The sequence below is a fragment of the Talpa occidentalis genome, unplaced genomic scaffold (genome assembly GCF_014898055.3).
Source record: "Talpa occidentalis isolate TD23 unplaced genomic scaffold, MPIMG_talOcc4v2.1 talOcc4.2290, whole genome shotgun sequence".
NCBI lineage: Eukaryota > Metazoa > Chordata > Mammalia > Eulipotyphla > Talpidae > Talpa > Talpa occidentalis.
The window spans coordinates 1-11496 of NW_023602397.1; the positions used below are offsets into that span (position 1 = coordinate 1).

The following is an 11496-nucleotide window of genomic DNA, read 5'->3' on the forward strand; positions in this document are numbered from 1 at the left end:
TTTTTTTAAAAAAAGTACTGGATGACCAAGAATACACCCTACCAACTCTCCAGAATGAAGTCATTCTACTCTACCAAGTAAAGACAGATTCAGCGCTTTAACTGTTGGCCAATCTAGACTTTGTTCATTTTCTTTTAAGAAACCTGAAGACATAAACATGTTTCTAAAGTGAAGACCATTCTAGCTTTCTAAGTGGCCAAACCAGTTTATGCCTAAAGGGCATGTCGGTGACTATGTAGAAAGGGAAACGTGCTTACATTTACCCACGTTCCTCCAACCTCCCTCCCCCGGCAGAAGGATGGGCAGGCAGTGCACCTGGAAGTTGCCGACCACCACGAGGCCTGCGGTATTGGTACAGCCTGTGATGAGTGCTGTGGTGTTAAGCCAAGAGTGACGACTCTGCTCCAGGAGCTGCCCGTAGCGTAGAAGGCAGATCAGAGCCACTGGGGAAAGAGGGTATGGGTGCGGTCAAGTGTCTTCTTCCTGCCCGCTCTGCCACAACAGCCTGCCAGCTCCACCCCCCATGCTCTGAGGGGCGGAGGGGAATAGAGAGGTGGTAAACAGTTTCTCCAGACAATGGCCAGCAGGGTGGCTGTGTGGGGGTGAGCATTTGGCCTTCAAGGAAGAAAAGTGGCCCTCTCACCTTAGCTCTTGGTGGGGCAGGTTATGCTGAGCAAGGGCTTCTGGACCTTTCTGGGGAGGTGGTGGGGTGGTGGGATGGCAAAGGGGGCTGAGAGCACAACTCACCCATGAAGGCACCTACGTTGCCGATGAGGCTGAAGAGGCAGCTCTCTGGGGATATGTGCCGCACTTGCTGAGAGGACGAGGAGGAGGAGGAGCAAGGACAGAGTGAGAGAGGTAGAAGCCCCAGGAGGTCCCATTCTGGTCAACCTCCTCTCTTGCTTTATCTGCTTACTCCTTAGCAGGCAAGCCACTGATTTATGAGAAGGGCCAGCGTTGCTCACAGTGTTGGCTCGAAGGTGGGTCATCCCACCCTCCAGAGCCGAGCGCATGTGTTGAGTGGTAAGGGAGTGCTCAGGTCTGCTTGGCAGACCCTGAGGCTCCTTGGACTTCATGGTCTGACCTTCCTTGAACCAGAACTCAGGCTGCGCAATCAGAGGGCTGGAGCTGAAATCCAGTGCCTCCAATTACTACCTAGAAGACCTGGACGAATGACATAACTCTGGGGTTTCAGATTCCTTGCCTATAAAATGGTGAAAATAATAGCTGCCTCCACTCTGGGAGGAGAAATGACATGCACGTAAAGTGTGCAGCACAGCGCCGTGCAGACAGTCATTGTTAAGTAGAGTTATTATATGCCCTCGACATAATTATTCTTCCCAGGGTGCGAGGATAGGCCTTTACTGGGGGGCTAGGTTTGGACTCCCACAGGACCTCGGGTCTCCCCAGTGCGCCCAGTTTCTGCGCCTCACCTGATGAGGGGTACATCATCCAGAGTGCAGCATGTCTTCGGGCCCCCTTGCTCAGTGGGGTCAGGAGAGCAGGACTCGTTGTAGGACCTGGCAGGCAGGATATAGAGTAGACTGGGGGAAAGGGTTCCCCAGGGCCCCTGACCTGTAGCGTCAGGCCTCTCTGAGACTACGCTCCCAAACTTCCCCTGGCAGTGGCTGAAGAGCCCACTTCCCAAGGCCCGGCTGAGGCAGAAGCCCAAGGGGTGAGGGATGGTGGAAGCAGGTAGGTGGGCACAAAGCCATGCCTGGGGAGGGGCAGGCGCTGCCAATGTCAGAGAAGAGCAGTGAGGCCCAGGGTGTCCATCTGGCTTGCAGCAGCCCTGGCCCAAGAGGGAACAGAGATGAAGGGAGCTTTAGAGTGAGGCTGTCTGCAGAGCGCACCATACCAGTTCTCCACGGGGCACACGTGGCGGTTCATCACGGCCATGGCATACCTATGGGAACACAGCTGTCACTCTGCCTGTAGACCCCTCCCAGCCTTCCCCCACTGATTCTTTTTCATGATTCTGATCCCATCAACATCAGTGTTCTGGCTGGCACTCATGTGGGCTGGCTTGGAGGCTTGACACACCAGAACAGCACAGCCCCCAACTAGAGGACCTTTGGAAGTTACCCTGACTAGAAAAAGTATGTGCATTGGGCTACCCTGCTGATGAGCAGTGGTGCTAGCTTGTCCCATGAGGCTGTGTGCCCAGTCACCAGGCCAGGCTTTGGAGACAGCCTCAGTGATCCTGGGTTCCACCCTGGATCCTGCAACAAGACAGGGGACTGTGTGTGCCATCAAGCTCCTGTCGGATCTTGGAATGGGCAGTTTCGATCTGAGCCTGGGCCCATTTTGTACCCTAGTTGTCTTTAACCCTCCCCCTCTTTACTTACACAGTCCATAGGCCAGTGATGGAGAATGCTGACAGGCTGACAGGAAGGAGGATCCAGGCGGTCATGAGGGAGGGAAGCCAGGATGGTGGTGGTGTGGGGAGAGGACAAGAGATGGGTGGGGGAAAGGGGGCGGGTCCGGCTACCTTAAGAAATTTCTCCAAAACCATCAGCTGCCCTGGCCTGGTGGAGAGAGACAGATCAAAGTCCAAGGTCCAGTGACTGACCATAGCGGGGGCGAGAGGTGGGGGGAAGGTGAGGAGGGCTTGGTAGTCAACACAGATTTCGAGCTCCCGCTGGGGTTCCGAGCGCCCAAACTTTGTGCTGAGTCCACGCCGGAACGTAGACACCCCCTCTGACATCCAGCGGGGGCTTCCGCGTTCCACCAGAATACCACGGGAGTGACCAGGGCCATAAATCTGGAGAGGGAACCACTACCCTGGCCTGCGGGACCCGGGCTGGGAGAGGGGCTGGGGTTTGGACAGGCACGCCAAGGAAAGCCAGGGAGCGGGTCCGGTCCCCCGGTGCAGCCGCAGGCAAGCGCCTGACCACCCGCTCCCAGGGAAAGTGGCGGGGTCACGCTGGGAGCTCAGCCCGTTCTCTATCCGCGTGCGCGCGGGGACCCCGATTTGGGCTTGCAGCCCATCGCCCGCGAGCCCCCAGGACCGAACTCTCCCTCCAGTCCCCAAAGTGATCTCTGGAGGTCCCGGGAAGGGGGGCCCAGTACGCACCTCTCCGAAGTGCCCCGCCGCCGCCTGGCCCCGCTCAGCCCCCTCGTGGCGCCGTCTCCAGCTGCGGCCCTCGGAGCAGCCCAGAGAGGTTTAAAGGGCCGAGCGGCCCCGCCCCTGGCCCCAGGCCGCGCCGCGCCGCCCGCCGGGACGTGAAGTCCACAAGGCTCGGGTCCCGCGCGCGCGCCCTGCCAGAGACTACAAATCCCGAGCCCCTGCGCCGGCGTCACGGTGGAAATGTGGGCGGCACCTCAATTTCGGGGGGGGGGGACCTGAGCGCCGGGGGTTTGTGGCCAGGAACCCGAGCTGAAGCTGACACTGGAAATGCCAAAAGGATGGTCCGGTCAGCCCTGTTCCTGCGGTGGAAGCTTCGGGAGGCGGGAAGCTCTGGGGGCTACACAGCCTTTCAACCCCATGTGATTGTCATGGTGCACTAGGCTGGAGGAGCCTCCTTTCGCCGCTGGGCACTTTTAGCAGCCGAGATCCCTGGACAGTGATGCTTAGGTGAACCTCCTTCAGTGTGGTGGCCTGTGCCTGCCCCAGGTGAAGGCGAGGCGGATCCCGCGGGAAGCGAGCATAAATCCTGACTGTTGCTTTTAAGAAATTCAAGCGCCCAGGATTTGGCTTATGCTATTCATCAGATACCTTTTATTTTCAAGGGTACAAGTACACAGAGTACTGTCCAGAAGTCAGTGTCCATTTCCCGACTGCTGTACACTTGAATGCTGCAAAGACCCATGGACAGATATTCCAAGCGCGCACACACACGCGTGTATACACACACACACACAACCCAGTGTGGGTGAGCAAGAGATAAGGCAGCAGACTGGGACAAGGAATCAGGATAGTTTGGGAATAAATTACCCCAACTCAGTCAAAATTTAAGGCCCAGAGCATTACTAGCCATTCTTTTCCTGATTAAAAGGGTGGGGATACTCCTTTTACATACCAGAAGTGTGCCTGGCACTTTAAAAGGCAGCCCAGCATGTGCTGGTGGGCTTGTGAGAGACAACATTTGGGACTATATCCTGTTGAGCAGGGTTTGAGTTCCTGTCCAACCAATATCATGACATCTAAGGCTACTACTTAGTTTCGAAACTGGCTGTTTTAACATAAAGTGGGGGAGGGGATAAGATTGCCACTCCAGAGTGGTAACAAGGAGGCAGATTTGGACTTAATATGACAATCTGAATAATTCCTAAAATAGAATTACCAGGAGACAGAGCTCCCTATGAAGGAAGAGATCTTTGAGGGTGGTGGGCAGAAAGGAATTACATATCAGAGAAGAACCAGATATCTTTAATAGTCCCATCCAGCTCTAATGCTGTGTAAGTGTAGTTATGCTCCAACCAGGACAGTTCTTAAAATAGGCAGCAAGAGATGAGATTTCAACTGCTGATTCTGTGGTGCTGAGTGGCTTTAGGCCAGGCATTTAATCTTTACTTCCCCTATGTACACAAGTGATTTCACAACTTCTGGCAAAAACAGTGCTGTAAAAATAGTTTGAGTTTATGGTTAAAAAGAACACTGTATTTGAAAAGTATCTTCTCAGAGGATTTTCAAATAATTTGCACACTTCGATTTATTCATCCACATAGCAGAAACATTGGAAATGAGAAAACAGAAACATGTATGGCTTTTTATACACTTAGTATCACAATATAAACAATACAACCAGTCTCTTATTCTGGTGACTGAGAAGGCAGTGGAGCCATTCACTTCAAAGTTTTCACTTCTAATATCACTCCAACTAGTGGGGAAATTGGGTGGGTGTCTAAGGCTTCTTGGTCATCTGTTTCCTCAGGGACAGGGCAGGAATTCATCAAGCGAGCTTAAAATGTTTCAAATAATTGTGAACATTCCATGGTGATACTCCCAAAGAAGGCTCAGAGGTAGCAAAATAATTTGTCCTTATTCCTATCTTTCTATATGCAATGGCTTCATTTGCATTTGTGAACCTGCTGGGGATCCACTACCCCACCTTCCACAGATCCTGCACCAAATGCAGAATGGATACTTTGCTGTGTAGCCAACGTTTCTTCCAGTCCTATGGACTAATCTCTAGTTGGCAGTGCCCTCAGAGTGGACCATGGAGATGGAATGTCCCTTTCAGAGGCTTGTCTACAAAGAGAAGCATTTCTTATTTTCCCTGTTGGTCCTATTGGTTGGCCAGGTTTCACAGACTCCTGCTCTCATTCAGCACAGGTTTTACATTCTTCTTTTCACTTCTTGAATTATATTCTTCAAAGACTTCCATGCGTGCCAGTTGGCTGCAACTCAAGCTTTAGTATTTACTCTTGCATAGCTCAAAGCCCCTGCAAACCTCAGCATCCTTCTATATTTAACATCACCCATCATGGAGCTGGAAATACAAAACCTTAAATCCCAAGCCTTATCCTCAGTAAGTGAAGAACGCTTTATTTTAGGTGGGCATCAGATATGCCTATCAGGGTACCAGACATTTTCAAACAGTCATGATCATGTCTGGTTAAGTGAGTGTTGATTCTGAAGTAGCTGCTGGAAAGCTCCAGCAAGTCCAACACTGTTGCCACTGCACCAAACAGCATGGGACAAGTCTTCTTTGGGACATCTCTAGAGCCTGTGGGAAATGCTCTGGACATGCTCCTTGAAGGCAAAGCACCATTATTTGAAAGCAACTTTAAGATGTCTGGAGGCAAGTCTGGTGAATACAATGATAGTACCATCTTGGACTCCAGATGAGGGGTAGCAAAAAGCAATGAGCCTGAGCACTGACTGTCAAATGGCTGAAGGTAATCACCAGGGAAGCATTTTAGGCACACCTGGTCTCACCACTAGTAGGCCTACATTAAAGGACAACCTTTCATTTAAGTACCAGACTTAGTGCTTTACATAATCATATTGTATAAATTAGCTAAAAATTAGAATGCTTTCTTGGGTGAAAGATACCTTATACGCACTTGCTAAGCAAAGTGCCCTAAGGAGGAGTTTACAAGCAAGGAGTTCCCATCAGTCTCTTACCTGAGTGTGAGGATTATATAACAAACACATACAAGGACACAATAAGTACAGATGTCTTCCCTCTCACAAAACAGGAATGAGGCTAAGATTTCAGGTGCTGTGCCCTGATCTCCTCTCCTGATCCTTTCTAAATTCTGTAATAAATACAGGAAAAAGGCCAGCCAGCTGTGAGAAGTCAGACCCAAGAAGTATTTCCAGATTAGCAAAACTAAGAGTTCCAGTAAAATCCTATGTTCAAGTTAGAAGATCAGTTGAAGAGCTGGAAGACTAAAATGACTGGTCCTCTGATTGGGAATGGAGTATGGCACCGCCTCCTTGACCCAGGAGGCTCAGCAGGGTAGTTAACATTGTGAGTCAAAAGGCACTTCTAGGGCAGCTGAATACGTAGAGGGCAGATTTTCTGCTTTGAAAGTAGAACTAAGCCGAGGACTGGCAAGTTAAAGACATTTAGCCCCAGGCCAGCCTTGTGGGTCAGGAGCACTCTGGTCCCTGGCTGCTTTCACAATCAGGCCCTTATCTACCTCACTCCTGGCATTCTTGTGGCACTGCAAGTTATGGCTTGCTGCATTTTCATGATGTGGTTTAAGTAGCTTACTTGCTCCATTTCTAGGATGGTAGATTTTTCAGGGGTGTAGGGCACAATAAAGCTACTGAGATGGTTCAATCAGACTGATCTTGAGACCTTGGGATGGAGAAACTGCTAGGGCAGGGGACTTTGGTTTCAAGAAGTTACAGTGCTCACAGGATCACTTAAATCCCATAGATACAAGTCCTTGTGGTTAGGCCCATTTGCTGGAAAAGTGAAGTGGTTTGGAATTTCAGGAAGTCACGTGGACTTTTCACATGGACTTAGCCCAATCCTGCATTAGGACATTCATTTAGGTAAAAGCAAAGATCTTGCTTGAGATCTTTAGTTGAAGGATCTGTTTTACATACTCTTGGGAGGCAGGAAAGGAGAAAGCATGGGGCATGGGAGGAGCAAATGAGAGAGGCTAATTTCATCACTTCCTTTAGGGTGTTGTTCAAACTTTTTTTTTTTTGCAACTAGGGCTCCAAATAGGCAATTATTGCTAACAGAATTTCCTTTTGTATGTACATTTGAGATAAATCACATTTGGAGCACTAGTTTCAATCTTATTTTGATAATTCCCCATTAGCCTGAGCAGAGGCTGGTCTGTTCACATCTAGGGATAAAGTCAAAAGCTAGAATTCTGAGCCCTAACAATGGCAGGTTTAGCTGCAAGAAATTCTTACAGTTTAGTTTCATGATCTTCCTAGGTCTCCTTAGTGCAAAGCATGAGAGAAACTTGCAGAAACTATAGAAGGGGAGGGAGATACAAGCTTGGAAGTAGGCCTCAAAAATGAAGATCTCTTAAAAAAAAAAAAAAATGAAGAATTCCCACTTTATTGGTACCAGAATTACTGGGAGAATTTGTGAGAAAGGTATACTGCCAGAAGCTCCCACCGCCAAAGTCCTGAGCAGATGGAGGTGCAGTCATATTAGGAGGTAAGAGAGTAGTATAGAATGGATAGATTCTGAAACAGAAAAATGAGGGAAAGAAAAGTACACAGAAACAGCTGTGAAAAAGATCTAGGAAAACATGGATGGAAGTGAGAAGCAAGAAAGGAAGTAGAAATGTAAAAAAAAAAATATGCCCGGTGTCCCATGGCATAAGACGTCAGTGAAAAACCAGCAAGTTGGCATAGGCTTTGTATATGTTGGCTTTCTCTGGAGTTTCTGCTTCCAGAACCCCAAAGTGCCAAACAAAATTCTCAAAAAATTCCAGGTTATTAGGCTGGTCAAATGGGCCAACATACAAGACTAGGTACACAGGAGGTGGCCAGGCATAGTCCCTGCAACACCTATTTTCTGTGGATGTGGCAGCTTGCAGGGAGGGTCTCAAGATCAATCCAAATTGGCCCTGGCACCCCCAAACTAGAGGTTGAGCTCTCTGGGCAGTGAATTCAGCCTGGAGAGAATGCCTTCAGTCTGGTCAGTGTCTGCGCTGGCGTTTTGCAATCTCCTCTCGGATGCGCAACTTGAGGGCTTCTCGCATGGGTGGATCCAGAGGTGTGTGTGCAGATACCTCCTCACTCACCCTTCCTGGATCATCATCCTATGTGGAGGAAGAGTCAGGAAGCTCAGGGACTAGCCTCTTCTGCAAAGGTGACCTGCCATATCCCTAAACAATAGTCTCACAGAAATCTATTTGACTCACAGCTTCTTGCCAGTGCCTGTCATTTCCCAGGTGTCCCCTGTAACAGTGATTTTCAACTGGGGGCCACATGCCCTTCCTGTTGCCCACTGAGAATCACTGTGACAGGTATGAGTTATGCTCAAAAATGTTACCCAGTAGTCTATGCTCCCATGTGGAACAGACACTTCCCACTGGCCCTGAGGAAAACGGTGGCTCAGGGTGTGGCAGAAATTTCTACCATGGCCCAGGACCTTCAGGCTGCAGCTATTTCTATGAGGCATACCTGATACACGATAACTGATGTGACCTCTCCGCTGTCTGTCTCATATTCTAAGCAGAAGAGCTGATGGCCAGAAGGCTCTGGCTCGGAGCCGCCACTACAGCTGCTTTCACCGGACTCCTCACAGTCTGGGTTGCTTGGGTGGGTAGAGCCATCTGGAAAGATGAACCAGAGTGAGAGGGAAGAGAAGGCTGCTGGAACTTCTGCCCAGAGATAACACAGGAAAACATACTGTGAAGAAAGCCCCAATCTTATTGATCCTGTGTGTGTGTTTATGTGTTAAGTGTGCTAATTACCCCTGTGTCCCTGTTCCAAGGCTAGCACAGTACCAGCACATAGTAAGTACACAATGCACATTTTTCCAGTGTTGGAAGGTTGTGGAGAGAAGTACAGAGCTCTGCCTGTGCTCAAATTCAGGTTCTGCAACTTACTAGGTCTATGATCTTGGGCAATTTACTTAATGTCTCTGAACCTGTTTCTTGACTGTGCAACAGAAAAGGTAAGAGTTCCTACCTTATGGGGTTTTATGAAAAATAAACGAATTAATATGCATAAAAACTAAAAGCACTTTAACGTCCAACCTATTTAGCATCCTGTATTAACTACTGTGATCTCCAGGTTGCAGAAAAGCTGGAGGAAAAAGGTCATCTAATGGGTTAGGGCTTCATTCCACAACTATGTCCTGGGTGCCTATTGCTGTACCAGACTTTCTCTCTGTCTGATGGTGAGAATATGGAAAATATAGTATGGTTGAGCACACCAACAAACAACTCGTGCTGGCCCTCAGGTATGTCCTGTAACAGCGATGCTTAACTAGAGGGCATGAGCCCTCCCTTTCGTGCGGGAGAATCACTGAGCGGAAGCTGGGGAACGCTGAGATGGAGGTTCCACGAAAGGATGAGATGAATTGAGTCTTGGGACTTATAATGAGGTTCTCTCCATACAGAGGGATTACGCTGAGGCAGAAGGCCGAGGGCCGGAAGAGCGCGCAGGCCTGAGGAGGCTGGCGGGGCGGGAGGCCTCACCTCGGTGTCGCGGTAGGTACACCTGCAGGTCGGGCTTGCGGGGCCGCGTCGGCGCGGGTGTGTGCCGCCTCCTCACTTTCTCCTTAGCCGCTTGCTTCACCTTCTTGTCGTAGTCGTCCCTGCGGGGAGCCGAGCGGGAGTCAGGGACCTCCGGGCTAGACTAGACCCAGGGTGGCGGCGGCGGCGCGGGGCGGGGCGGTACCGGGCGAGCTGGTTCCGTCGGATATGGTGCACGAAGCCGTGGCTCATGTCCAGCCGCCCGCCGGGCTTACAGCAGAGCCCCGGCCCGGAATCCCGTGTCGCTGCCATTGGAAACCTGTAAGGAGACCCGCCGCCGCCTCAGTGGTCCCAACGGCCACCCTCCCGGCCCGAGAGGTCTGTGCTGGCGCTAGCTCGACTTCCGGCCCCGCGTCCTGACGTCATGCACGTAAGGGCGGGCCGGGCGGAGCGTCGCGACGCGCTGGGTCCTGGGGCGGGGCTCCTGACTTACGCTTACCGCTAATACATCAAACCTTCCAGAAAAGCACAAAGCGAATACTCGAAGTCGCGGTCCTCAGTTGTCTCATTTGTAAGTGAGGACACCGAAAGCGCCTACCTCAGAATAAGCTGTGGCGAGGCCGGTGGGCACAACGGAGAGTCCTGGCTGTTCGCTCCGCTGGGGGCGACGGGCCCCCCCAGTCGAACCCAACAGAGCCGCAGCTCTGCGAATGTCCCTGCCTGTCCAGCTGCCCACCGGCTGGATGTCTTAACTGTCTTTGTGGGAGGGCCCAGCCTTTGACAGGCCTGGACTCGTGCTGAAACACCGGGCAAGCTAGAAATTAGGCAGTTTTAGGGAGGGTGCAGGAGGGGACCTCTGAAGAATTTAGGGAGGCTTCAGAGATAAGGACAACCAAGGGAAAGTAACCCATTCCACTAGAAAAAACAAACATCTCAGGACCAAGGACAACATTGTTAACGCTGGTCCTGGTTTCCTTCAGGTGGTAAAGGGAGGCAGAGATTGGAGAAATGGAGAGTGGTTTAATTTATGGACAACTTAGAAGGGCAGCTGTTTAACTTCAATGCGGGGATGTCCATCCAGAGGACTGGGCCATAAAGATAAAGATGTAACAAATGGGGAAAGAGAAAGCTGTTAGATAAGGAATGTGAAGATCCCCCACTCAGTAGCAAATTAAATGAGACGGCCGAGAACTAACCAATTGCAGAGAGACTGGTGGAGCTTTAGAATAATGAGGGAAAGAAGGTATATATTCCCTGAGACATGACTCCACTTTGGCTTCCTTGCCCCTCCCAGGCCTGGTTCCCTGGCCTGGGAGTCCCACTTTATTTCTGTTCTTTTTCTCCTCAGTAAACTTTTTCTTTCTCTAAACAAACCTGCCTCTTCTTGCTTGCTTGCCTGAGCGTCTGTGAAGTTCCTGCTGCGGCTTCGTGAGACACCAACCCGTGGGGGTCTAGTGGCAGGGACTCAGCGCTGCCCTGCAGCCTGGGATCGTTCCTGGCTGGGAGACTAGGCCTGACAATTCTGGTATCAGTGCCATTTTCGGGTCCTCTTGTTAAAAAAGCAAAAATAGTTATCTAGTTATCAGCGATTAGAATAGGGACAAACTGGTTCACCTTACAATGGAATATCAATGAGCAATGAAAAAGAATGAACTTGATATACTCGAAGGCGACTAGGACAATACTCAGATACTTCGATTGAAAGAAAAAAGGGACATGCTATGTATTTCCCTTTATATAAAACTAGAAAATGCGAACTAATCTGAAGTGATAGAAAGTCTATCAATGATGCAGGTAGGATGACACTTTTGGGGCTGGTGGATACGTTTATTATCTGATCGTGGTGATGTTTTCCGGGTGTATCCATCAATTCATACGAATTTAGTAAATTGCACATTTTAAAACAGCAGTTTATTGTTTGTT

General features: G+C 50.2%; 2 protein-coding genes across 3 annotated transcripts; both read right to left on the bottom strand.

The window, feature by feature from the left end:
- Positions 1-88: 88 nt before the first annotated feature.
- Positions 89-3168, bottom strand: LOC119253898 (transmembrane protein 150A-like). Its single transcript, XM_037521138.2, is given in 7 exon segments — positions 89-443; positions 748-798; positions 801-814; positions 1434-1520; positions 1859-1906; positions 2349-2528; positions 3077-3168. Coding segments are annotated over 6 exon segments (579 nt in total). The 5' UTR covers positions 2516-2528; positions 3077-3168; the 3' UTR covers positions 89-231.
- Positions 3169-4591: 1423 nt separating this feature from the next.
- On the bottom strand, positions 4592-10189 carry LOC119253899 (UPF0561 protein C2orf68 homolog). 2 transcript variants are annotated; one of them, XM_037521139.2, is made up of 5 exons: positions 10172-10189; positions 9779-9892; positions 9577-9695; positions 8555-8706; positions 4592-8190 (listed from the first exon to the last, which is right to left on the bottom strand). In XM_037521139.2, the coding sequence occupies exons 2-5, from the start codon at positions 9883-9885 to the stop codon at positions 8068-8070; spliced, it is 501 nt and encodes a 166-aa protein (XP_037377036.1). In that variant the 5' UTR covers positions 9886-9892; positions 10172-10189; the 3' UTR covers positions 4592-8067. The 2 variants fall into 2 exon arrangements, with proteins under 2 accessions (XP_037377036.1, XP_037377038.1); XM_037521141.2 differs by lacking the exon at positions 10172-10189 and adding an exon at positions 10073-10089.
- Between the last annotated feature and the right edge of the window lie 1307 nt (positions 10190-11496).

Bases quoted from the DNA above. Each gene is read 5' to 3' on its own strand.
- LOC119253899 (XM_037521139.2), bottom strand. From the start codon at position 9,885: ATGGCAGCGACACGGGATTCCGGGCCGGGGCTCTGCTGTAAGCCCGGC. The intron at 9,696-9,778 runs GTACCGCCCCGC...GGCTCCCCGCAG, and splicing joins CGACGGAACCAGCTCGCCCG to GGACGACTACGACAAGAAGG. The intron at 8,707-9,576 runs GTGAGGCCTCCC...TCATCTTTCCAG, and splicing joins GTACCTACCGCGACACCGAG to ATGGCTCTACCCACCCAAGC.